The sequence below is a fragment of the Camelus dromedarius genome, chromosome 3 (assembly GCF_036321535.1).
Source record: "Camelus dromedarius isolate mCamDro1 chromosome 3, mCamDro1.pat, whole genome shotgun sequence".
Lineage (NCBI taxonomy): Eukaryota > Metazoa > Chordata > Mammalia > Artiodactyla > Camelidae > Camelus > Camelus dromedarius.
The window spans coordinates 5,367,703-5,391,447 of NC_087438.1; the positions used below are offsets into that span (position 1 = coordinate 5,367,703).

Here is a 23,745-nt window from a genome sequence, read left to right on the forward strand (position 1 = left end):
AGAAAGCCTCAAAGCACTAGCAGGGTGGAAGGAAGGTATTTAAGCCCTGAGACAGTTAGTAAAGGCTGCAGGAAGTGACTGCTGCTTCAAGTGTGAAGATAACAGTGCAAAACTTGAAGGAACATAAAATCAAGGAAGAAAGGAACTAAAACACAGCTAGAAAACAATTCATAAGATGGCGTTAGTAAGTCCTTACCTATCAGTTTTACTCTTAAGTGTAAACGGATTGAATTCTTCCTTTAAAAGATGTAAAGTAGCTAGATGGATTTAAGAAACAAAAAACAAAAAAACAAAAACAAGAGCCAACTATATGCTGTCTATAAGGATTCACTCCAGCTTTAAGGACATATGTAGACTCAAAGGAATGGAAAAAGATATTTCATGCAAGTAGAAACCAAAGGAGAGCAGAGCTAGCTATACTTACATAGATAAAATAGACTTTAATCCAAAAATGGTAATAAGGGACAAAAAAGGTCATTATGTAATGACAAAGGGGTCAATCCATCTAGAAGATATAAAAATCATAAATGTATACACATCCAACATCAGAGCACTGAAATATATTAAGCAAGTACTAACAGATTTGAAAAGAGAAGTGGATAGCAATGCAATAATGGTAGGGGGCATCAGCACACCATTCTCAGCAATGATTAGAACATCCAAACAGAAAGTCAAATAGGAAACATTGGACTTGAACTATATACGTTAGACCAAATGGTCCTGATAGACATGTATGGAACATTCCATCTAACAGTAACAGAATACACATTCTTCACAAGCACACACGAAACATTCTCCAGGATACATCACATGTTAGGTCATAAAACATGCCTTAGCAACATTGATTGAAATTATACCCTGTATCTTTTCCAATCACAAGGTATGAAACGAGAAGTCAATAACAAGAGGAAAACTAGAAATTTCACAAATACGTTGAAGTTAAAACACACACTCCTGAACAGTCAATAGGTCAAGAAGAAATCAAAAGGAAAAATAATGTAACTTGAAACAAATGAAAATGGAAAACAATGCACCAGAACTTATAGTGTGCTGCAAAAGCAGCTTCAAAAGGGAAATTTTAATTACAAATGCGTACATTAAGAAAAAAGAAAGATCTCAAATTGAAAACCTAACATTACACCTCAAGGAAATAAAGAAGAACCAACTAAGCCCAAAGTTCAGAAGGAAGAAAATAACTAAGATCAGACCAGAAATAAATAAAATAGAAACTAAACAAACCAATAGAAAAGATCAATGAAGCTAAGAACTGGTTTTGGGAAAGATAAACAAAATAAACAAACCTTTAGCTAGACTAAGGGGGAAAAAAGAGAGTAGCCATGAATAAAATTAGAAATGAAAGAAGAGACATTATAATTGATGCTACTCAAATACAAAGGGTCATAAGAGACTGCTGTGAATAATTATGCACCAACAAATTGGACAACCTAAGAGAAATGGATAAATTCTTAGGAACATACCACCTACCCAGGCTGACTCATGAAGAAATAGAAAATCTAAACAGACCAGTAATGAGAAATGAGATTGAATCAGTAACCAAAATTTCCAACAAAGAAAAGCTCAGGACCAGATGATTTCACTAGTGAATTCTACCAAACATTTAAAGAAGAATTAACACCAGTCTTCCTTAAATTTATCAAAAACAATGAAGAGGAGGAAACACACCCAAACTCATTTTATGAGGCCAGCGTTACCATGGTATCAAAGCCAGATAAGGACACTACAAGGAAAGGAAAAAAAAAAGATTAGTATTCCCAATGAATATAGATGCAAAAATTCTTAACAAAATGTTAGCAAACCAAATTGAACAGCATATTAGAAGGATCACGCACCATGATTAAGTGGGATTTATCCCTGAGATACAAGGATGGTTCAACACATGCAAATTAGTAAATGTGATACACCACGTTAATAGAATGAAAGATAAAAATTATACGATCATCTATCTCAGTAGATACAGGAGAAGCATTTGGTGAAATACAACATCTTCTCATGATAAAAACTCTCAACAGATTGGGTATAGAAGGAACATAACTCAACATGATAAAAGTGGCATATAACAAGCACATAGCTAATGTTGTACTCAATGGGGAAAGGTTGAAAGCTTTTCGTCTAAAATCAGGAACAAGAAAAGGGTGCTTCTCTTGCCATTTTTATTCTACATAGTACTGAAAGTCCTACCCAGAGCTATCAGGCAAGAAAAGAAATAAAAGATATCCAATCAGATAGGGAGATGTAAAATTGTCTTTGTTCACAGATGATATGATCTTATACATAGAAAACCCTATAGATGCCACCAAAAATACTCCTAGAACTAATAAAAAAAAATTCAACTCAGTTGCAAGATACAAAAAGAACATATAATCAGTTGTGTCTCTATGCACTAACAGTGAAATATCTGATAAGGAAATAAAACAATCCCATTCACAATGGCATCAAAAACAAGAAAATATTTAGGAATAAATTTAACCAAGGAGGTGAAAGATCTGTACATTGAAAACCATAAGACTTTGATGAAAGAAATTGAAGAAGACACAAACAAATACAAAGATATCCCATGTTCATGGATCAGAAGATGTTGAACAAAAGGCACAAACTTTCAGTTAAAAAATGAGTAAGTTCTGGGGATCTAATACACAGTACAGTGATTCTAGTTAACAGTACTGTATTATGTACTTGAAAGTTGCTGAAAGAATAGATCTTAAATATTCTCACCACAAAAAGGAAATGGTAATTATGTGAGGTGATGAGGGTGTTCGCTAATGCTACAGTGATCATCTTTTCACTACATGTGTATCAGATCAAAACATTGTACCCCATAAACTTACACAGTGTTATATGTTAATAATATCTCAATAAAACCAGAAAGAAAATAACTTTGGAGTATGTCAAAAAACCACAACCTGTCCACACAGATCACTCCCACCCCTGACTTGGGGGTGACTTAGTTGGTCAAGAAAACATACTAATGTGCATTCTTAATCATTAAAGACGCATTTCCAGTCATTGGAAAGGACTGGTGTATTTTTAAATGACTGAGCTGTTTTAGAACTCTCCCTTCTGCTCATAGCTCAGGCAGTCATTGGAAACAAGCAGACCACCCATCAGAAAATAGGTTTGCTGCTGAATCTGAGCAGTAGGTACGGGAATTCTGGCTGAGCTGTCATCCCCGTGTTCATCGCCAGCCAGCATCACCTGGCTGGGTCCCACCCACTGTCTTGGCAACTCAGACAGAAGGAGAGTTTGGAAGCAGAGACCCGCAGGCTTCTCTATGTAGGGGAAGATACATTGACCGGGCAATCAGCTGTCTTTATTTCACCTTGTGCATTTTAACCCCTGCGTTTCCTTTCTGGGGCATTTTTGTTTGTTCTATTTTGGCCAGTGTCATCTTCTGACGTTGTAATTGAAGTCTCAGTCCTGGGCTGAGCAAAGTTCAGCGGATTCATCCTTACGGCATCATCACATTGGTCAAAACTTTAGCTTTTTGTATCACTTGACATGGAAGATGCTTGAGGATTCAGAGGACTCTTGTCAGCAAAGCCAGGCGTTCCCTAACTTACCAGTAGAACATGGCGAAGCCAGAAGTGAAAGGATCCATCAGCTGCAGAGCATGAGGGTCTCGTGGGAGGGAGGTAGCCATAGCCCTGGTCTCTTTGTGGGACTTTTCTTTATGACCCTTGGACCTCAGAGGGTCAGGTGCCCAGAGGTCAGCCTACTTTTGATCCCAGTGAGGGACCTGGGAGGATCTGACTTTCCCTCAGTTTGTGAATTGTTACCAACACAACAGAAACTAGATTTCTTACCGTACTTTTCTTAATAAATAGAGGTGTCTTATCACCTAGAAAACACGTTTTGAAACGTAATTATGTTTGTGTCTACACACCTGGGCTGCATTCTCTCCCGAGAGTAATGAATAATATGTCACACTTAGCTCATGGAGCTGTTTGCTTTAGATTAAAGACTGGCTCACCAAGAAATCCCGCATCTCTAACCCGATTTGTTTGGTTTCTTTGTTCCCTTGGACTCTCGAAACTTGAGGGCCAGAATGATTGCTCCGTTACAGCCTCGGGCTGAGGGCCAGCTGTAAGTTAGTGTGTGGCTACAGGCACATTTGGGTGTCTGTCTCCAGAGCCCAATTTTTAAGTATGAAAAGTAGAATATCAAGTCACATTTTGGCTCAAACTGTCAAGAATCCTAGCGTTAGAACCCTCCTCAGTTACATTACCTCTGTCTTCCGTACTTTGTAGCAGAGTGAGGCACAGCTCTGAGATGTGCAAGGCCAAAAAGGGTTTCACCCTTAACACTTGAGGGGGGCTCACACCAGCTCGCTGATGTTTTTATATAAATGGCCGATACAACCGATGCATGCATTGCATTGCCTAAAAGGAGACAGTTGACGTCCTAACCCCCAGTACCTGAGAATGTGACCTTATTTGGAAATAGGGTCACTGCACAGGTAATTAGTTAAGATGAGACCCTGCTGGAGTCAAGTGGGCCCCCTCCCAACACAACCAGCATCCTTATAAGAAGATGGCCATGTGGAGACAGTGACACCCGTGGAGAAGGCCACGTGATGATGAAGACAGACATTGAGTGATGCAGTGGCCAGCCAACCACCGAGGGCAGGACGAGGCTCAGAATGATTTTTCTGCAAGTTTCAGAGGGAGTGTAGCTCTACTGGAAACTGAGTCCGAACTTCCAGCCTCCAGAACTGGTAGATTTCTGTTGTTTTAGGCCACCCAGTTTGTGGCCCTTTGTTTCAGCAACTCTCGGAAACTCATACAATCAACACAATGGACCCAACTGTGCCAGGAAGACATCCTGGAGTTTTATTCTACCTGTTCCGATGGTCCCTCCACGCTGCACACTCCTCTTCCTCCCGTCCTCTCCTGCACTCACCCAAAGAGCAAGGCACCCAGGCATGGATCTGTAGATAGTGAAATGCACCCTTCAAACTCCAGGAGCCCAGCCGCCCTGGCCCTTGAGTGGCCCACAGGAGAGATGGACTCGCACTGGAGTCGGCAGTTCTTTGGGGCGAGATAAATAAAAGCGGCTTTTGAGAAATCTGAATGAAATCCAAGACAGCAGGATACAGTTCTTCCCGGTTGACAGAGAACGTCAGAAGGAAGAAGGGCACCCATGGAATGGTGCACAAGTCTGTCCAACAGGCTGGGTCGTGCCTTGTCATTTGCTAGGTCCATTTAGTTCTGGACTTCCGAATGCACTGTCCAGTCCACAGTGGGAGCCTTCCCTCATGTCGCTTCCTTCAAGTCCCCATCTCCACCCACTATTCCCAAGAAGGTTCAAGGTCTGGCAGGTAGACAGCATTTCTACCCCTAAACCAATGTTCAAATGCGTCAGTGTGATGAGTCCCAGAAAAGGATTTTTCCCACTAAGTTGCCTGTGTATGTTTTCTATGTGATTAACTGAAAACCCAGCCAGCCCCTCAACTGCGTAAACAGGGTCTTACCTCTCACTCTCCATCAGTGAGAGGGACCTGAGATGGATCGGTGTGTTTGGGGCATCTGGGCCCTTACCTGGGAATGTAGTGGGGCCTGGGTTCTGACTGGTTACACTGATGAAGCTACTGTAAGATCCTGACCTGGGAGCTCCCATTTTACTCCCAGTTTAGATGTACTGGGGTAGCAGGGAAAACGGGGAGACGTCATAGTGGTTTTCTGAGACCCCTGAAATTGTAAAGTAATAGGATGTTCACGAAGCAATGTGAAAATTAAAAACACCCTGCACCAGCCTCTTAGGCTGTTGGCCGTGTCGCACCACGTTTAGTAACTGGTCAGTATCCCGTTAGTATTGTCAATAGGCCATGGCGGGGAATGGGTTTAAAATTCACGGAAGCCTGCCTTGCTTATACACATCCGCTCCCCTAAGCCACTTCAGTGGTGCTGCCATGGGCTCCAAAAGGAATTTCATTTCTTAAACTTAGTCCTAGTGAGACAGAAAAGTGACGCATCTCAGCTCATGTCAGTCCCAGAGGGAAACTGGTGACCTCCTTATGGCTGACGGGCTCAGATTTCCCCAGCACCGCTGGCTTGCTAGGAGGAAAGAGCCCCAGGTACAAGCACCTCCTGTCTAGAGGGTTCTCTGAGGTCCTGAGCCCTTCAGCCACTGGGACTGGCCATGCTGGCTCCTCGCCTTTCCTTTGCACAGGGATCTGTCATTCTGTTAATGATATTCACCAGCCCACGTTTTCTTATCTTCTTCTCTGGCTTCCTCGCTCCATCCCCTTTCTTATCACCGTGTAGTTCATGCTAAGAATTGTGAGTGCCATTTATGACGTGTTTCCTGTGTGTAAGGCTCTGCACCAGGTACATGAATCTTTGACCAGGTGACCAAGAGAGCCTGTAAGGTGGGTACTGGTGCCCCCGGGGGTGGATGAGGAAAGTGAGGTCTGGAGGGGTGCAAGCTCACTAGACTGGAGGGAGCCAGGATTCCAATGTGGGTGACTGACTTCAAAGCCCACCCGAGCACTTTAGGACTTTATCAGTTCCTCTTATTAATTAGCCCATGAGCCTTCTCTGGGGAAGCGGGAAAATCTCAAAGCAAGTTCAACTGACAAGCAGAAGCTGATTACCTGATATTTATGCTTGATTAAATAGGAGCTAGGCTGCTTATGTGGTATGGTGTTCATGTGTAGTCAACTTTTCTATTTCAAGTCTCAGTACAGTTACATGTGGGAAATAATCATTGGTCCGCGTATGCAGGATTTCCCTGGGGACGGCATTAGGTTTCTCCTTGGATGCTGTATTAGGTAGGGTTCTCCAGAAGAACAGAACCTTAAAGTTAACACATAAAATGGACCACCACACATGGCAGCTAAGATAGGTGGGTGGCTGTTGCCTAGAAGGTTGTGGTGAGGATGGAGGGCCCCAGCCAGCACTGTGAGAACTTGGGCAGGGATGGGTTCCTGATGTCTTCCTGGACTTAATGGGAGATGGGGCACTTGACCAAGGGTTTCCATCTGTGTTACGACTTTGTGATACAAAATTCTATGAAAGGAGGGATAAAAAATAGATGCCTTCCAGAAAGCTATATGAACGTGTATTATTATTCATATACCAGAGTAGCTTGTAAAAATTAAGTTCCCTGCTTCATTTTTGTCTCCCATGATTATTAATCTCTAGCATACTGTCTCTTTCTGTGAATAATTTCTAAAAAAAAATAGAAGTCATATATCAGATTATCCATGTTGACCCCAGAAATACAAAGAAAATATTATTACTATTCAGCTATTCTTTTCTGCTTGCTAAAGCTTAGTATAAAATAAGAACTCTCTATTAATTTGGAAGACTTTCTTTTACTGAACTCTCAGATAAGGATTATTTTGTCATCTTTTGATGCAATCTGGATTTGCAGGTATATCTGAAATGTGTGTGCATTTGGCTGGAGCAGAATGTATCCATGCACTAGAGGTTCTGAAATTTGCTAAGACACGAATTCTAAGTCCTGTGTGTATGTTGTTTTGTCGTATTGTTTTCGTCTGTTTGTTTTTCTTAATAGACCAGGCATTTGGAAAGACCTTAAGACCATGGGATCAGTGTCTCTCTTTATATTTTTCATCACACTGCTTGTTCTGGGTAGACAGGTAAGAAGTCTGTTTTTTCTCATATAACGTCTCTAAAGTGCTGTATTAATAACACTTTGCTGATGGGCATTGTCGCCCTTATTTCCATGCAAACAAGTGTTGAGATATCGGCATCACCCTATCACCTAAGGGACGAGTGGGGAGTGCAAGGTGTGTGCTTGGATCTGGATAAAGAGGAGAGGTCTCTCATTTTTTTCCCTAAGAGGCAAACTTTGTGAACAGTAGAAGTGCGAATCAGGGAACTTCTGTTAAGTCTCAAAATAAACATGTAGGTTTTGTAAGCCTACGAAAGAATTCCCTCAGATGCTAATTGGAAAAATGTCCCCTTGCCTGGGGTTTTCATCTGCATTTCAGAAAGCATGGCTGCTGCTTATCTGAAGTGGGTATTAAATACCTTTGCTGTCACTTGTAATTTTCCCTAGAAATATGGTCCCCTGTGCAGAAATTGTATTTTGTGATGCAAATGAAACTTCCTCCTCGGGCTCTGCACCTGCTTCTGGCCTCCCAATGGAGCCCGTGGGTGCAGGACTTCCAAGGACAATGTTCTTTCTCTGCCCGCAAACAAGGACAGTCACCCCAAGACTGAAGACCCATCCCATCCCAGGTGGCTGTGCTTCAACTAAAGTTTGTTTTCAGTTCTCTGATGGACAGTGTGAAACAACGAAGTGATTTATTTGGAAATAACCAAGGAGGAGGCAGTGCCAACTGAATTATGTGCACATCACTCAACAGTTACATTATCTGAGAGGCAATCCATCAACTTGGGAGTTTGGGGCTGGCTTCCATTTCTCCCCAGTAGGAATCTGTTAATAATTGAACAGTCAAGGCAGAGTCCAGATCTGTGACAGTCAGTCCAGCACCTGGGAACGCCGTCCCCTTCCATCTTGCTGGGTAGGGCAAGGGTCTTCCTTCCCTGAAGCCCACCATGCAGACTTTACCAATCTCAAGCCCTCAAGCCCGCAGTGCAGCTCTTAACAATCTCCCTAGAGCAGTGCTAGGGTCCCGCTGCAGAGCTTAGAGGACCCCAGTCTCCCCCCGCCCTCCCCATCTCGGCCCCTGTCATGATGTCCCAGATGTTTGGTTCTGCGCTCCTTGGCTTGAGTTCTGACAGCCTGCATCTTTCAATTAACCCCTTAGACCATGTCCTGTTCTTTTCTCTTGGTTTCCTTTGTTGCTCTGGCTACCTGGCTTTCTCTACTGTTGGTCAGCTTTCTGCATTCACTCGTAGAGAAAGGGCACATCCTCCCTCTGGAAACCCGACAATGTGATGTGAAGGAACTGGGCTTCCTTGCAGGATGTCACCTAGAGGATCATTCCTCGGGACAGCATGGCCGTCCCTCTGCGGGGTCTACTGCTTTACGCTGTGGTCTCTCCTGCCAGCATCATCACTAGGATGCTTCACAGTAATACACTGTAATTACCTAGAATCAAACTGAATTCTCCCAACTTTGTTATTGATCACGAGGTAACACACAGGGCATGCCACTACACAAATGTTGTTGAATCCCATGGCTGCTCACTGATCAGTTGCTCTCTCATTGATTTAAGGTAAATAATCAAAAGCATGCAATATTATGATGCAATATTACGATCGGGCATCAGTTTAACACAATAGTGTTGATTCCAGCCTTACAGGGAGCCATTCCTTTTTCATCACTAATGTGATGATAAGTAATATGTCCATCTTGAGACCTAGAGTTATGACTCCCTGCAGGAGTAATCATGTTCACAGTCCTTTAACCAGCACCCACCGAGGACATACTGAGAGGAGCCAGGAGGCTGACCATCGGTCCAGAATCATTAAGTGAACGGTTCTAAGGTCCCAAGTCTTCTGGGACAACAAGAACTGTGAAGTCTGTGATTTAGTGCTTCTGGACACCCTTCTGGAAACATGACTGTATTACAGACAAACAGCTAATACTTGAAGTAAGGTTTTCAAGTTTCAAAAGAATTCATGGCCTTAGAGTTATTTTATTTTCTGAATCTGTTTTAAAGGGGGTGGGTACAGCTCAGTGGTAGAGTGCATGCCTAGCATGCACAAGGTCCTGGGTTCAATCCCCAGTACCTCCATTAAGAAAAAAAAAATTAAAACTAAATAAGTAAACCTAATTACCACCCCCCTAAGGGGAAAAAAACAATTTAAAGAATTGCACAGACATTTTGCAACTGATTTTCATTATCATTTGCCCTAAAGGCTCCCCTGCCCCATGAGTGTCCTTTCTGAAATGATGGCAGTGTCCTTGCTGTTGGAGAAAATTACTGTGCTAAATATTGCTCTAAATATTTAAGAAGCCTTAATGAAAATGTAACACATATCCTAGACTACCACGCTCTGCAGTGAAATCTAGTTTCTGTAGAAATGCCAACTCAAGGGCCTCTTGAAAAAGAAAGATCCCCTACATTTCACCCAAGTTCAAAGGGCAGCACACGGCTGTCGAGGGTCTGCGTCCCAGGTGGGCTCACTCAGGATACGGAACCAGGCAGTCGAGTGGCCTGAGAGTGAAGCCAAGGTCATTGTGTGCAAGAGTTGAGAATCCAAGAGAAAGCAGAATCACATGCTGCCTGCACCCTGGCCCGGGGACCACTTCTGTCCACGCAGAAAGATGTAAGCTCAGTTCCTCAGAACTAGACAGGGCTGTGCTGGGATGTGAAACACAGCAGTGAGGGTCGTCAGGGTCCCAGATGTGGTCTGGATGCCTCTTCCAGACTCTTCTTACTCTTTACCCATCAAGCCACAGCTGATGAAGAGCAAATTCAGCATCCCTGAGTGGGACATGGGCCCCTGGGAATTGGGAGAGCAGCGGCACACAGAATCTGAGAGATGGGGGAGATTTGAGGTCCAGGGGTCACGAAGCAGGGTGGCTGTTTGAGTAGAAGTGGCACAGAGTCCTTGAAGCTCTCAGGGGAGAGGGCATAGCTCAAGTGGTAGAGCACATGCTTAGCATACACAGGGTCCTGGGTTCAATCCCTGGTACCTCCTCTAAAAATAAATAAAACAAGTAAACCTAACTACTTCCCCCCCTAAAAAAAAACAGCAACAACAAAAAATAACAAAAAGAAAGTCCTTAAAGCTCTCCTCTTGAGCTCTTTCTTGCTCTGAGTCACGGTCACAGAGGCAGCGCCTTTCCCTGGATCTCTTCACACAGCCTCCCCTGGGTCTGGGTCAGACCCTCCTCTCCTTTCTCTTACAAGGACACCGTCGTCAGAATTACAGCCCACCCTAGATCCAGGATGATCCCATCCTGAGATCCTTGAGTTAATTACATCTGCTACTGGGGGTTGGAACTTCAAACTATCTTTTGGGGACATGATTAAATCCACTACAGCTGGTTTGGGATAAACATTTGTCTTCCTTCGGGGGACTCCACGTGAGTTTCTGAGGTAGCTGTACATCAAGGAGAGGGCTCTACAGCAGACTGCACTGGCTGGAGAGATAAGAGGTGAAGATCTGGCGGAGTGTCCCATTCAGTCCAATGTGGCTGGTCCCAAAGTGCTCTGATTCCTTCGGTAGGAGACTTGCAGGACGCTTGCAGGGGATGGTGCACTTGGGAGACCTCAGCCACTCAGCATGGCTTATGGAAAGCTTTCAGACTTACACTACACGAATTCGGCTTGTTGCCTGCCTTAGCGGGCTCCTTGGTTTCATCACATGTTTCATTTTTGTCTGATCTTCAGTGCATACCTGTGTCTTCTCAGTGCCTCACCATAGATTGCTTCTGTCATTTTAGTTTAACCAGCCACACCACTTTGATTTATCCAAAAAAAAAATCCAAATAAATAATCTATTATCCAAGTGAGAGGCCTTTTCTAGTAAGAGCATAGCATGATTTCCATAAATACAGAATGTGGAAAATGTGGCATTAATGCAAAATTTTAATATAGGCAGACTTTAAAAATAACTCTTTTGTAATTTTTTTAAAAAATGTCTTGTTATATGAGCTAAAAATAAATGCCTTTCAGAGTAACAGGAGTAATTTTTGAGTATATCATACGTAGTTTGAATCAAACCTAATCAGGGAATGATAATTGTTTTTTCAGGTTTCGCAATGTGAATTTTTTTTAATGGCCATCAGTGCATGCAAAGCCATTTATGTGTGTTTTGCTTTGTTTTGCGCTGTCATTGGTATAACTCATCAAACCAATCAAACAAACTCCCTGCATTTAGTTCTTCTTTGCATTTATTTGTCAATAACTTACTATCTGTTCTGAAATACACCCTCTCTATTCACCCCTTCTGTTACAGGAAGATTCATTCAAGGCAATTTCATTATATTAAATTACATACATCATAGCAGGCACAGAATGATGCCAAACCAAAGAGACCCTGTGATGGTAAATGGGCCTTTCTATTTCTCCAATGTTAATAACAGCTAGTTTTTTTAAACACTGAATTTTAATACATCATAAAGCTTGAACACATACATTTTTACTAGCAGGCACCATCTTAATTAAATGATACCAAAATGAACTGTTGTCTAAATATAATGTCATTCTCTCAGTATAATGCAATCCCAAATGAAAAAACATACTTTTCAATGAAGACTTAATTATATAATTTGTGGTAGTGGAAAACTGATTTTCAGATATTAAAGGCAAAGTGCCACAAATGACACTATTATTTTTAAATGCAAATCATGAAACAATGCACTCTCTCTGCTAATGTGCTTTCTATTTTTCATTTATTCATTATTTATATTCTATCACGCCTCTTTTCAAAAATTAATTCAAGCCACCACTTATTAACATAACTATGTAAGAAGTTTTCCTGTCGTTTTTGCTTTCAAGCTTCCAGGATAGCTATTTTCTCTGTTTCTGAGGCTGGTTCTTTCTCTAATTTGCATTTTGCAAATCCATGTTACAGGGTGAATGAGAGAGATCTGGGGGGAACAGAGGGCTTGGCAGGGAGGGTGACAATTCTGTTTGGGGGGGTTCTTTTTTAGGTTTTATTTCATTCTTTTTATTTACTCTTTAAAACCTCCACTCTCTGGCAGGACAAGATGCCTATTGTTTCTTTACCTCTGTGTCCTCTTGTAACAGAATGAATATTACTGTAGGTTAGACTTCTTATGGAAGAACAAGTTCAAAAAAGAGCGGGAGGAGATAGAAACCATGGAGAACTTGAACCGCGTGCTGCTGGAGAATGTGCTCCCTGCGCACGTGGCTGAGCACTTCCTGGCCCGGAGCCTGAAGAATGAGGTCAGAGAGGCGCAGTGGGTGGGGAGGGGCGGGGCCGACAAGGGGGGCGGGGCCAGTGGAAGGGAGAGGCGGGGCTGGCAGAGGGGCGGGGCAAGTGGAGAGGCGGGGCCGGGGAGGGCCTGGGGTCGGTGGGGAGGGGCTGTGACCAGGGAAGGGCGTGGGCTGGGTGGGGCGGAGGCTGCTGGCAGTGACCCAGAGGCCTGTGGCACTTTAAACACCTCGATGTTAAAAATGTCCAACATCGGCCTGAATGGGTCCGTCTGCAGGAGGACATTGATTGGCCGCATAGACATCAGAAGAAAATGCGAGTTAGAAGGGCCTCTGAACCTCTAACCATGAAGCTGATTGACTCTTCCTAGTTTTTCTTCCCCATCATGTAAAGTTCCGAATGCGGCATTTGAGGCACTGGGGTTCCAGATATGTTCCCAAATTGGCCACCGCCCTCTACCTGGTGTGAGAAGACGGCTCCTTAGCAGCAGGCCATCGAAGCCAAAGAGGCAGAATGACACCATGCATCCCCACCCCCACCGTTTCACTGCTCACCACCTCCCTGAGAGCCTTTTAAGGGTCTTAGAACTTCAGAGACAGAGAGGGACAGAATTTAGGAGCTAGCCACACGAGAGCATATCAAATGAATGGATGGAAATGGGAATTTCACAGAGCATCTGAAAGAATGGATATTTAACTAGAGTTGGAAAGTTTAGCATGTCGATTCGATGTTGAAATGGCTTATGAAATGTCAAGAGTTTTCTTTAATGTTACTAAATTACAAGAGTCAGCAGATGTATCTACAGTGCGACTGTGTTCATTTAAGAAACGCGTCTTTGAACATCCCTTGAGTGAAAGACCTGTGTTTGGTACTGTGGAGTTTCAGAGGTGGGTGAGGTGCAGCCTGTGTTCTCAGGAAATGTTCACTGAGGATGGCAAGTGCATGAGGGACCCAGAACTCATTAATAGATACGCTTAACCTTGATTACTCTGATGTACAAAGCAGCCTCGAGCGAGAAGGCTTGCAACAGTATTTTTCTGTAGCAGTTGGCATTAGGCATTTTTCTGTAAAGTTGGCATTAGTAGAAAGTGCCAGGTGAACTGTGAGGGGCTGGACATTATCACTCTGGTCTCCCTGGGAGCCAGTCCAGGGGCCCCAGCCGGTCTGTCTGTGGCCTGTTCACTTCCCTGTTTCTTTTCCTGGGGTTTTCTGCGTTCTGTACCTTATTCAGCAACTTACCTGCTGGTCCCAGATGAAGAAGTCACTGCATCTATTAGGAAGGAGCCATCTGTTTTCATTAGCAAAATAAGAGCTTCTCTGTGTCTATATGTCTAGCTGTCAGTTCGGTTTGTAAGTTCACCAGGTGCCTAATGCTGCCCCTGCCCTGTGGTCAGGCTGGTGTGGACCTGGATACGAGATGAACAGGACAAGAAGGCCACATCCCCAGGAGAGGGCAGGAATCCTGTCTTCTCCAAAGGCTCTGGCTGTGTAAGTGCAGGAGTCCAGAAGGGCCCCCACCGTGAGCAGGTGACTTCCGAACCTGAAAAGAAGGTGCTGGAAACTAGGGAGATTGGGGAGGAGGAGGAAAAGACCATTCCAGGCTGCGAGGGGCTGCTTCTGTCCAGATGCCGAGAAAGCATCTTGTTCGAGACCTTGAAAGGCCCTGCGTTCAGCCATTCAGGACTTGCCAGCCTCCCCTGCCCACTCCTGACATCTCCCTTCGCCAGACCAGGGAAATCTCTGTTTCTCTCTGTTCTTTCCTTTTTGCTTGACTTACTCTAAGCAGGCATCTGAACACTGTTGCCCCCTGGGAAATCATACGGAAAGGCAGGTAGGATGGAAAGTAAAACCTAGAGGTGGACAGCATGGGTGCGAATCCTCATCCCAGCATTTTCTGCCGTGGAAACTGGGGCCGCTGCGTCCCGGCATGAGCCCCACCTCCACCTCCATCAGAGGAGAACTGTGCCTTTCTTTGTGCAATTCTTAGGTGGAGTGTGGGACATTGACATGGTGCTGTCACACCAAGTGTCGCTCCAGCAGAGGCAGGCATTTGACAGGGCGGGACCCAGAGTCTTAGGTCCACGTGGGTGGGACACACTTGGCAGGGAGCTTAGCCCCAAAGCACCCAGGACTCATCCGCTTACTGAGTGGCCCTACTGTGCACCAGGCCAGTGACCTTTATGCCACTAACACAACTCTTGGGTGCCCCAAGGCGGAGGTGACCATTCCTTCCAAGTTCCCTCATCAGTGATGCTATTTTAATAATTAAAACACAAGCACAGCATCTCCTACAGCCTCCACCACCCAGTGGGCTCCCGCCACCACCCAGATGGCTACAGAGTGGGGGCAGGGCTGCGCAGCGGGTTTGCAGCCTGGACCAGGCTCCACCTCGCTGCTCGCTCAGGCAGTTGGGGAACTTTTCTGGGACAGAGTAGGAATCAGCACATTTTGATGAAACCAGCTCTGTACTCTGTTGCCTCATTTGTCAGATAAAAGAGGCGAATTCCTTGGGGGCCTGGTGCATGACCACATCACGCCTGTGTGTGCACGTGACCCTGACTTTAGTCACTAAACTGACTCCCGCCGCAGACATCAGCACCATTCACCGGGCTCCCAGCTGTGGCTCGTGAAGATGGCTTGTTCCTTCATTCAGGAAACACACCCCTGACCCAGGCAGCCTGCTGCTCTGCAGAAAAATGGACAGGGGCTCAGTTTCAAAGATTTTCATACTCTTATTGCCTCAAACAGCTCCAGGTTCCCTAACAGCACACTAGGGGTCTCCGGTCTTGCTCAGGGTCCCTCGACTCCCTGGGCAGCTTTAGGTTTGCATTCTCTAGCTGCTGCCCTGACATCGCTCGGGAGGGGAGAGCGACACATGCTGATCCTTCCACTGGAGGCATCAGACCCGTGAGACCCTCCTTCAAGTGATGTCTTCATTCTGCACAGCCGTGGGCTGCAGACGACACAGAGCTCCCCTGAGCTGTGACTTGCCATATTTTACTGCCAGTTTTTGTTGGTCGGGTGAAATATTTGGGAGTTGGGAAGTGGGGAGCTACTCAAGCAGCCACTGCAAATGTTGGGGATTGAAAAATGATGGGGCAGCACCGCTGTCTGCCCCAAGGCCCTGCGTGCTCAGCAGGGCAGCGTTGCCCTCCAGGCGCTGAAGAGCACGCAGGTCCTGAAGGAGATGCTGTCGCTCCGATCCTCGTGGGGAAGTCCTGGCTGCAGCAGAGAGCCCATCACAGAGGGCCTAGGGGGAGAGTCACTAGCCCCCTGCCTCAAGGGTCTGAGAGCTCCCACCGTGAGTCTCAGAAGGGAGGGTTTTATTTCTGCTTTGGTTTTTATTTTCCCCAAAATACTTATGACAAGGTTATTATAAAGAGACTCCTTTGAGTGCATAGCAAACTCCTGTCCCATCCCTCTGGCTTCCCGACGGGCTGGCTGCCTAATTTCTGTCTCGGTCGCCCCTTCCTGTCCACGGTGGGCTTGGTCCCTGGGCAGAAGAACCCTCTTCCCTGACCCAGTGATCCCAGGCCAGGCAGGCTGAAGGTTTTGCCTCCTGAAGCTAAAAGGTGCTGAGGTCTCTCCCGCAGCGTCAGAGCCAAATAGATGTGCCCAACTCTCTCTCCTCCCCCTACCCCACCCCCCTAAGGCTTCCTGGAGGGGAAGTTCTACTTACTGTTGAACGTGCAGTCCCTGGAGTGGGACCATTCCTGGAGGAGTCCAGACCCAAACTGGGTGTGGCAGAGTACAACCGATGCTGGGGACAACAGAGGTCCTTACACCTAGGGGTGGGGCTTCGCCAATAAAGGGATGCCTGAGGCACCCATGAAAGTGCCCTTCCTGGGCCCTCGCCGGCCTTCCTCACCTGCTGGGCCCCTCTTGGCAGCTGAGAGTAAAGCTTTTGTCCCAGGCCCAGCACTTCCTAGCGGTGGGACCTCAGGCCCCATCCTCACAAAGGCTGTAACAATTTTAAAAGCAGTAATTCACTCAAAGTCTTAAGAGCAGTGAGTTCCTGGCATGCGGTAAACACTCAGTTTTAGTTATCGTTTGAACAAGTGTCCCAGACTTCCGCAAAACTTGAGAATCACTGCGCCCTGGAATTTGTCAGTAGCTGTCAAGGAAGACATCTTCCCACCAGATTTCAGGGCCTGAGCAGAGTGGACAGCCAAGGACATAATCACTTTGCCCCGTATCTGCACCCGCCAGCACCCACCGCCTCAGCTCCTTGTCCGTGGGGCAGGCTGAGTTCTCACCACTTCTGAATGTAGAGACCAGACCAGGGTTATTTTTAGAGCATGTGGTAGACAGGGTCTCAGCTTTCAGTCCCCCAGTAAAGGTGAACGTTCTGTGGTTTTCTGGAACACTCCTTGGAAACGTGACACATGACCTCAGGCAGGACCCACCTTTAACAAAGAGCCTTCTGGTGTGTCCTCTTGATTCCCTTGCCCTCTGCAGGCACATACAGAGGAAACTCATTTCCCTTCAGAAGTAGGAAGGGAAGAATGATTTGATCGCAATAATTCCAGAAAGATATTTATTTTGATTTAAAGGTGTTCCCTACGCCTGTGTTCCGGGCCTGTGGGCAGAGAGCTGCTGCTGTTTGCAGGTGCCTTTCTTCCTGCCCCAGGGCATTTGTTTTACTCAAAACTTTCTCAAGCTTCTCCATCAGCGGCTGAGCATCCTGGCCAGGTCCAGGCCCACAGGTCATTCCCGCCCCGGGGCCAGAGCTCTGTGCGCCCAGATGGCGCCTGCTGTTTTACAAAGCCTGCTCCCAGGACTGCTGTGTCCTGGCAGAAATGTGTCTGAGAGGCCCCTTGAGCATACATCCAAGCTAGCTCTCATCACTTGTTGAAAAGACTGTGTTGTGTCACCACTGGTCCTTTGGCTGAGTCCCCAGGGGAAAGGATTGTGTGTGATTTGGAGCCAGGCAGCCTCATTCCGGGAGAGCTGAGGCTTGATCAGAACAAGACGCAGATGTCACTGGGGTCCGGGGGAAGTCCAAAACAGTTCCCCTTCCCAGCGAACCCTCCCACCCCCAGCACCCAGGTGGGTCCCTTAACCCATTCCTTATAGAGCCAGGCTAGAGCACCATGGGTCTTAAGAGATGCTTTAATGCTTTCTAATTATCTGACTCCCCTGAATAAACTAGGCATTGGCTGACAACTGGGGATGGGGTGCCCAGCAGTTAGCACCCAGGCCACCTGGGGGCAGTATGACAGGTGGGAACGCCTCCTCACTATGGCCTGAGTCAGCAAGAGAAAGCGCTGGCCCTGGAGTTTGGAGCCCTGAGCACTGGCGGTGGTTCTGGCAGTTTCCTAGGGCACACAGAGCAGACATCTCCACGGCTGGAGTCAGCAGCGCTCATCACACTTTGTTCTCCTGTTCTCTTATCTGGTCTCTCTCTCCAGCTAAAGTGTAAGCTCTTTAAGGCAGGGCTTGAATTGTCCTCTGTGTCCCTGACACCTGGTGTGAAGCCTGGCACGCGGCAGTTGCTCGTGGTGGGGGGTGGGGCTTTGTGGGTCAGCCTGTGACCCCAAGAGACAGTAGGTCTCGTATTCCCAAGGTGGCGCACAACAGCGTGCAGAATTTACAGATGCAAGCACTGTGCAAGTCTCAGCCCTTCGCTCTCAGAGACACGAGAGCCAGGAGAGTAGAGGCTGGAAGGTGGATTTTGGACAGAATGTAGTGAGAGGTAGCCTGCATCTAGCAGGACTGTGGGGAGTCACCCCTTCACCTCTGACCTCGTAAATGGACCAGACCTGCTTAGCTTGGGATGTGTACCTTGCACCTTGGATCCCTGTGTAGTCCTAGGGAATCAGCTCCATCTGGGGGACACAGATGACAGGCAGCTCCTGACAGGTGGGAGATGCAGGGGGTGGGGGCTGATTGAAGGTCCAGGACAAGAGAGTTGGGGGCTGCAGGAGGGGATGTAATGGGACTGTGAGGGTTTTAGAGGGCAAAGCACACCGAATGTTCCCAGGGATTGAGCAAGAGAGAGAGAGTTGGCATGGGGTCATTTTAAATACTGTTTTGCAAAGCTGCTTGGAGAGGTGAATGGGCCACAGCAGAGAAGCTAGAAGACTAACCAGAGAGCTGGGGGCAGAGAGAGAGGTCACGAGTAGGCGGGGAGTGCATCGTCCACATCAGGGGAACCTCAGCCAGAAATCCTGGGATGGGGGGAATGACAAGGAGTCTTCAGTCACCCAGGAAATTGTTCACCAGAGTTAGGTTCCCAGGGAACATGATGCAGTTAATGGGACACTTCCCTCCTCCAACAGACACTTCCTTCTTCCTCTGTTCTCCACCCCTGGGTGCTTTGGAAAACCTGGCCAATGAGCTGGGGAGGGTCAGGGTGGAAGCATGAGGAGGAGAGAGAGTAGAAGCCAACCCTGCCCCTCCCACCCTGCAGACACCCCCCCCCCCACCGCAGGCCCACGCTGGGGAGGTCGAGGGCCAGACATTCAGTCGGGATCTGATTTTTGACTTCTTGTTGGACTAGACACTTAAATTATTGACGAGGGGACTCATATTACCCATGAAGAACAAGAAGTGTCATGACGGTGTTCCAAGTTTTCATCCAGAGTTGGGGAAAAACTAGTCCCACTCAATAAACTGAAAAGGACAGTGGGCACAGAAATGCAGTTGCTTAGTGATTGTTCTTCCATTACTTGAGCTCTTTGGACAGAATGGTTACATGTGAGTGAATGTTGAATGCCGTCTAAGCTTCCTTCCAGTTCCAAAGCTCATCAATGCTTCCTGGCAGCTGTGTGCTGGATGAGAGTCACCTGTGCACTGGATGAAGGTCACCTGTGCTAGACCCTGAATTCCAAACTCTCCTCAAAGGCTTCCCACCTGCCCTGCCCCCACCCTCAGATCCTCTAGAAGTAGAAAAGAAGCTCAGGTCATCAACCAATCAGCTTGTGGTCCTCTCTGGCCCCAAGCCCAACCCGAAGACCTGAGGGAACCTCACATGAGTTTATTTAGGGTAGGGCTCTAAGCCCTGCAGGTTTCATTGGCTCTAATGAATTTGTAAAGCTTCCTATTTGTGAGGTTCCCCTGATTCTCAAGTGCAGTCTTGTGGAATACCAGAGCCAGGGACCAGGGGCTCAGAGATCCCCACTCACCCTTGGTGTTTCTCTGAGGGTTTGCAGCCTGCAGTCCGAGCCCCCAGCAGCGCTTGGAGCCTGCAGAGTGCCAGACCAGGACTCCAGAGGTTAGTCCTGGCCCCTCAGCCAACAGGAGACTTGGTGTGTCTTCTAACTCCCCTGAACTTCCATTTCCTCGTTTGTCCTGTGGTTCTTAATGAAGGCTGCACAGCAGGATAACCCATGGAGCATCTCAAAAAGCTGCCCAGGCTTGGAGCTCACACCAGGGGCAGGGTTCAGCTGGTCACTGGGGAGGCCTGGGTCGCATTTCCTTGAAAGCCCCACTGGTGACTCTCCCAGGCATTCTTATTTGAAGATCATGGAAAGAGATGATGCATCAGACCCCTTTCAGTGTCAACAACCTAGGTGTTCTGGGGCAGGAGTTCAGAGGACAATGCGAGAGTGTCAACCTGAAGATGTTTGACTGGACTTGAACCCCAGGTGGTTAAAACCAGCCCGCGTGTCCAAACTGCCAGTTCAGTCTTGCGTTTCATTATCTCATCTCCAGACATTCTTGACGACCCCAGGGGAAAGGAGAAGGGCAAAGTGACATGACCTGCAAGTGAATCTAGGCCCCCGTTGCCCTAAATCCAGGCAGCACATCTCTGCTCATCTAGGAGATGCAGGGTGCTCTGTCAAGTGCAGCATCTGTGAAAGTGAACTCTGCAGTCAGATGGGATAACTGCGACCTTGGGCGAGTAACGCGACTGCTCTGTGCGTAGTTTCCCTGTCTGCAGATTGAGAATAAAAGGAAAGGCTTGCCGTCAGGGGCAAGTTAGTGCTTGGAGAGTGCTGGGAAGCGTGCACATCCTGCCATGCAGCGGGCACTCACGCAGGGCTGGTGATTTTCGTGTGTGTTCTGGACATCATCACCGTTCCCCAGAGGGTCCCTCCGGCTGACGTCAGCAGACACTGGGGAAATGCAGGGAACAGCATATATATATCCTTGCCTTCTTTTCATTAAGAATAGGGAAGTCACTGGCATTCATGCTACTCCTGTGAAACTGGCATTTTTAACTAGAACAGGCTTCTAGGATTTTCTGTCTCCCCTGTTGCGCTGCCACCCTGGCTTAGCCAGTGTCACTGGAACCTAAACTTGGCAATGACACGTGCCACCAGCTGTTTTCACAGGAGATGAGCATTCACAAAAACAATGTTTCAGAGAGAGGAAGTGCAGGTCTGCACAGAGAGCCAGCTCACCCACGCTGACAGCAGCGTAGAAAAGGAAGACCTTGATTGTATTGCTCATGTGTCTTATACCGACAGTGAGGCAGAGGCAGAGGCAGAAGGCGTCACAGGCTGGCTGGCCCTGAGAACAGGAGGAAGATGAGTCTAGCTTTTCCAGGAAGTAGTCGTGACCTGCCATGGGTCGCTGTGTGTTGAGACCTCAGTGGAGGAAGGATGGTTCTTCTGAGAGGGCATCGCACCTCGGAGTGTGGTGCTTGGAGTGCAGTGCAGTGCTCGCTCCCTGCCAAGGGATTCTTCTCAGTGCCCTGGAGAGCAGAGCACACGGGTCACATTCACGCAGGGTGGATGCCCTCACTCTGCCCAGCACACAGGAAGCGCCAGTCACTAGCGTTCTTTCGTCCACTCAGAGGTCGCCATCCTGTTTAGCAGAACTGTCCCCCCTTTCCTGGTAGGGGGGGGCCTTTCCCAGGTGTCTGGCACCCACATTGGCACCTGGCCACTCCACCCATGTCAGACCATGCGAGGGCCCCAAGGAGCCAGCACCCATGGGAGAGCAGACCCCCACGCCCACATGGCCACCCTTCCTTTCTGAAATCTCCACTGAACTTGAAGGTTTCACTGTATGTTGGGAAAATCATGGAAACACCATTTCAGTTATGGACACTGTAATTTTACTCATGCCTATGGACGAAGAGCCGTGTGCCTCTTTCTTTTTAAAAACAAAAGGATATCCTGAGCATTATTATTGGTGTCTAATACGATGTGGGTAAGTAGTCTGAGGAATTTCACTAGGTCTTACATCCAGAGGAAGCTCTGATTCAGAAGGATACTTGCACCCCAGTGCTCATGGCAGCAGTGTTTACAACAGCCAAGACATGGAAACAACCTAAGTGTCCATCGACAGATGGCTGCATAAGGAAGTAGTGGTGTATTTACAATGGAATACTACTCAGCCATGCAAAAGTAAAAGAATGCCATGTGCAGCCAGAAATTTCTGTAAGCCAGAAAGAGAAAGAAAAGTGCTATGTACCACTTATATGTGGAATCAAAAAAGAAAAAAGAGGACACAAATGAACTTATTTACCAAACAGAGACAGACTCACAGATGTAGAAAACAGACTTTTGGTTACCAGGAAAGTGGGAAGGGATACCTTGGGAGTTTAGGATTTGTAGATACTAACTACTAGATATAAAGTGGAGAAACGAGGTTCTACTGTACAGCACAGGGAACTATATTCAATGCCTTGTAATGGCCTATAACGGGAAAGAATATGAAAAGGAATATATATATATATATATATACACATGTATATAAATAATCAGTGTGATCTACACCAGAAATTAACACCACATTGTTAAATCAACTATACTTCAATTTAAAAAAAAAGAACTTGGTGGGTTTTAGCCGCTCCTTTCAGCAGACACTAAGAAGGAAAATTCATGAAGCCTTCACTCCAAAAGCTGTAGCCATAAAGAGTCACTTCAGTACAGTAGTTGGGATGTCATTTGCTGAAGCCAGGAGCCTTTGGTCTCCTGTGATTGTCTGAGGGAGGGAAGCAGAGAGGTTTACGTGCAGGGGCGCCTCCTACTAACAGGTGGAAACGGGGAGTGCAGGGTGTGGGTTCTGAGCCCGCACCCCGCTCGCTGGAAGCCTTGACCTGTGATCAGTGGCCGGTGTCTAGAATGGCCTGGGACTGCGGTGGGGCCGGGGGACTGGGCCCTGGCTGACTCCTTTACCAGCCCTAAGTTAAGGAAACTCTTGGATGAAGAGCCTGTGTGTTGAAAAGTTTCCTGGTGCTCAGCTCTCCTCTCCCCCCGGCAGGAGTTATACCACCAGTCCTACGACTGCGTCTGCGTCATGTTCGCCTCTATTCCGGATTTCAAAGAGTTCTATACGGAGTCAGACGTGAACAAGGAGGGCTTGGAATGTCTCCGGCTCCTCAACGAGATCATCGCTGACTTTGATGATGTAGGTACTTCAGAGTTACCCTTGATGGGCGGGGGGAAGCCCCAGGCCCACACGCTGGCATTCCTGTGGGCTGGCAAGCCTGAAGTTAGCCCAGTATCTTGGAATATCTTAAACTTGCCTTTTGGCCTAATCTCTGGTGTTGGGCATTAAAGCTTTTTGCTGTGTTCAGGTCACTGAGTCGTTGGGGTGAGGCAAACACATACTATTTTTAAAGCTAGCATGAGTGCTAGGAACAACTACCAGCATCCGGTCAATAAATATCTACCCAGTGTGCACATGGATTTTCTTGAAAGGCTTGAAGTCCAAGGAAAATACTCGCTCATCTCTTTATATGTAAAAAGATAATGAATATATTTATCACAGTAGATTATTGGCATGTCTGTCAGATATCAACCTAAAGGGGGCGTGGGTGGCATCCTTTATTATTGAAAACCAATAGGCATGGGGTGAAATGTATTTTAGAAGGGACAAAATGAATGTTTTAGATTCTGAAATAGATGTCATTTCTCAGTGTTCAATTTTCTGCCTACAAAGGCAACAGCGCATTTCGTGTTCTAGTAAGAACAAACAGACCTCTCTCTGGTTTTGAGGATGTTGCTACCACACCATTCTTAACAATATTGTGCAAATATAG

At 46.7% G+C, this 23,745-nt stretch overlaps 1 protein-coding gene across 2 annotated transcripts in view; it reads left to right on the forward strand.

The window, feature by feature from the left end:
• Window positions 1-23,745, forward strand: part of ADCY2 (adenylate cyclase 2) — a 378,996-nt gene that overhangs the window by 333,329 nt on the left and 21,922 nt on the right. The window contains exons 19-21 of one of the 2 annotated variants that reach the window (XM_064479397.1): window positions 7,537-7,621; window positions 12,659-12,817; window positions 22,965-23,111. In XM_064479397.1, the coding sequence (XP_064335467.1) occupies window positions 7,537-7,621; window positions 12,659-12,817; window positions 22,965-23,111 (391 nt within the window). Of the gene's footprint in view, window positions 1-7,536; window positions 7,622-12,658; window positions 12,818-13,199; window positions 13,495-22,964; window positions 23,112-23,745 lie in introns of those variants that run through there. The other variant, XM_064479401.1, reaches the window with a different exon arrangement.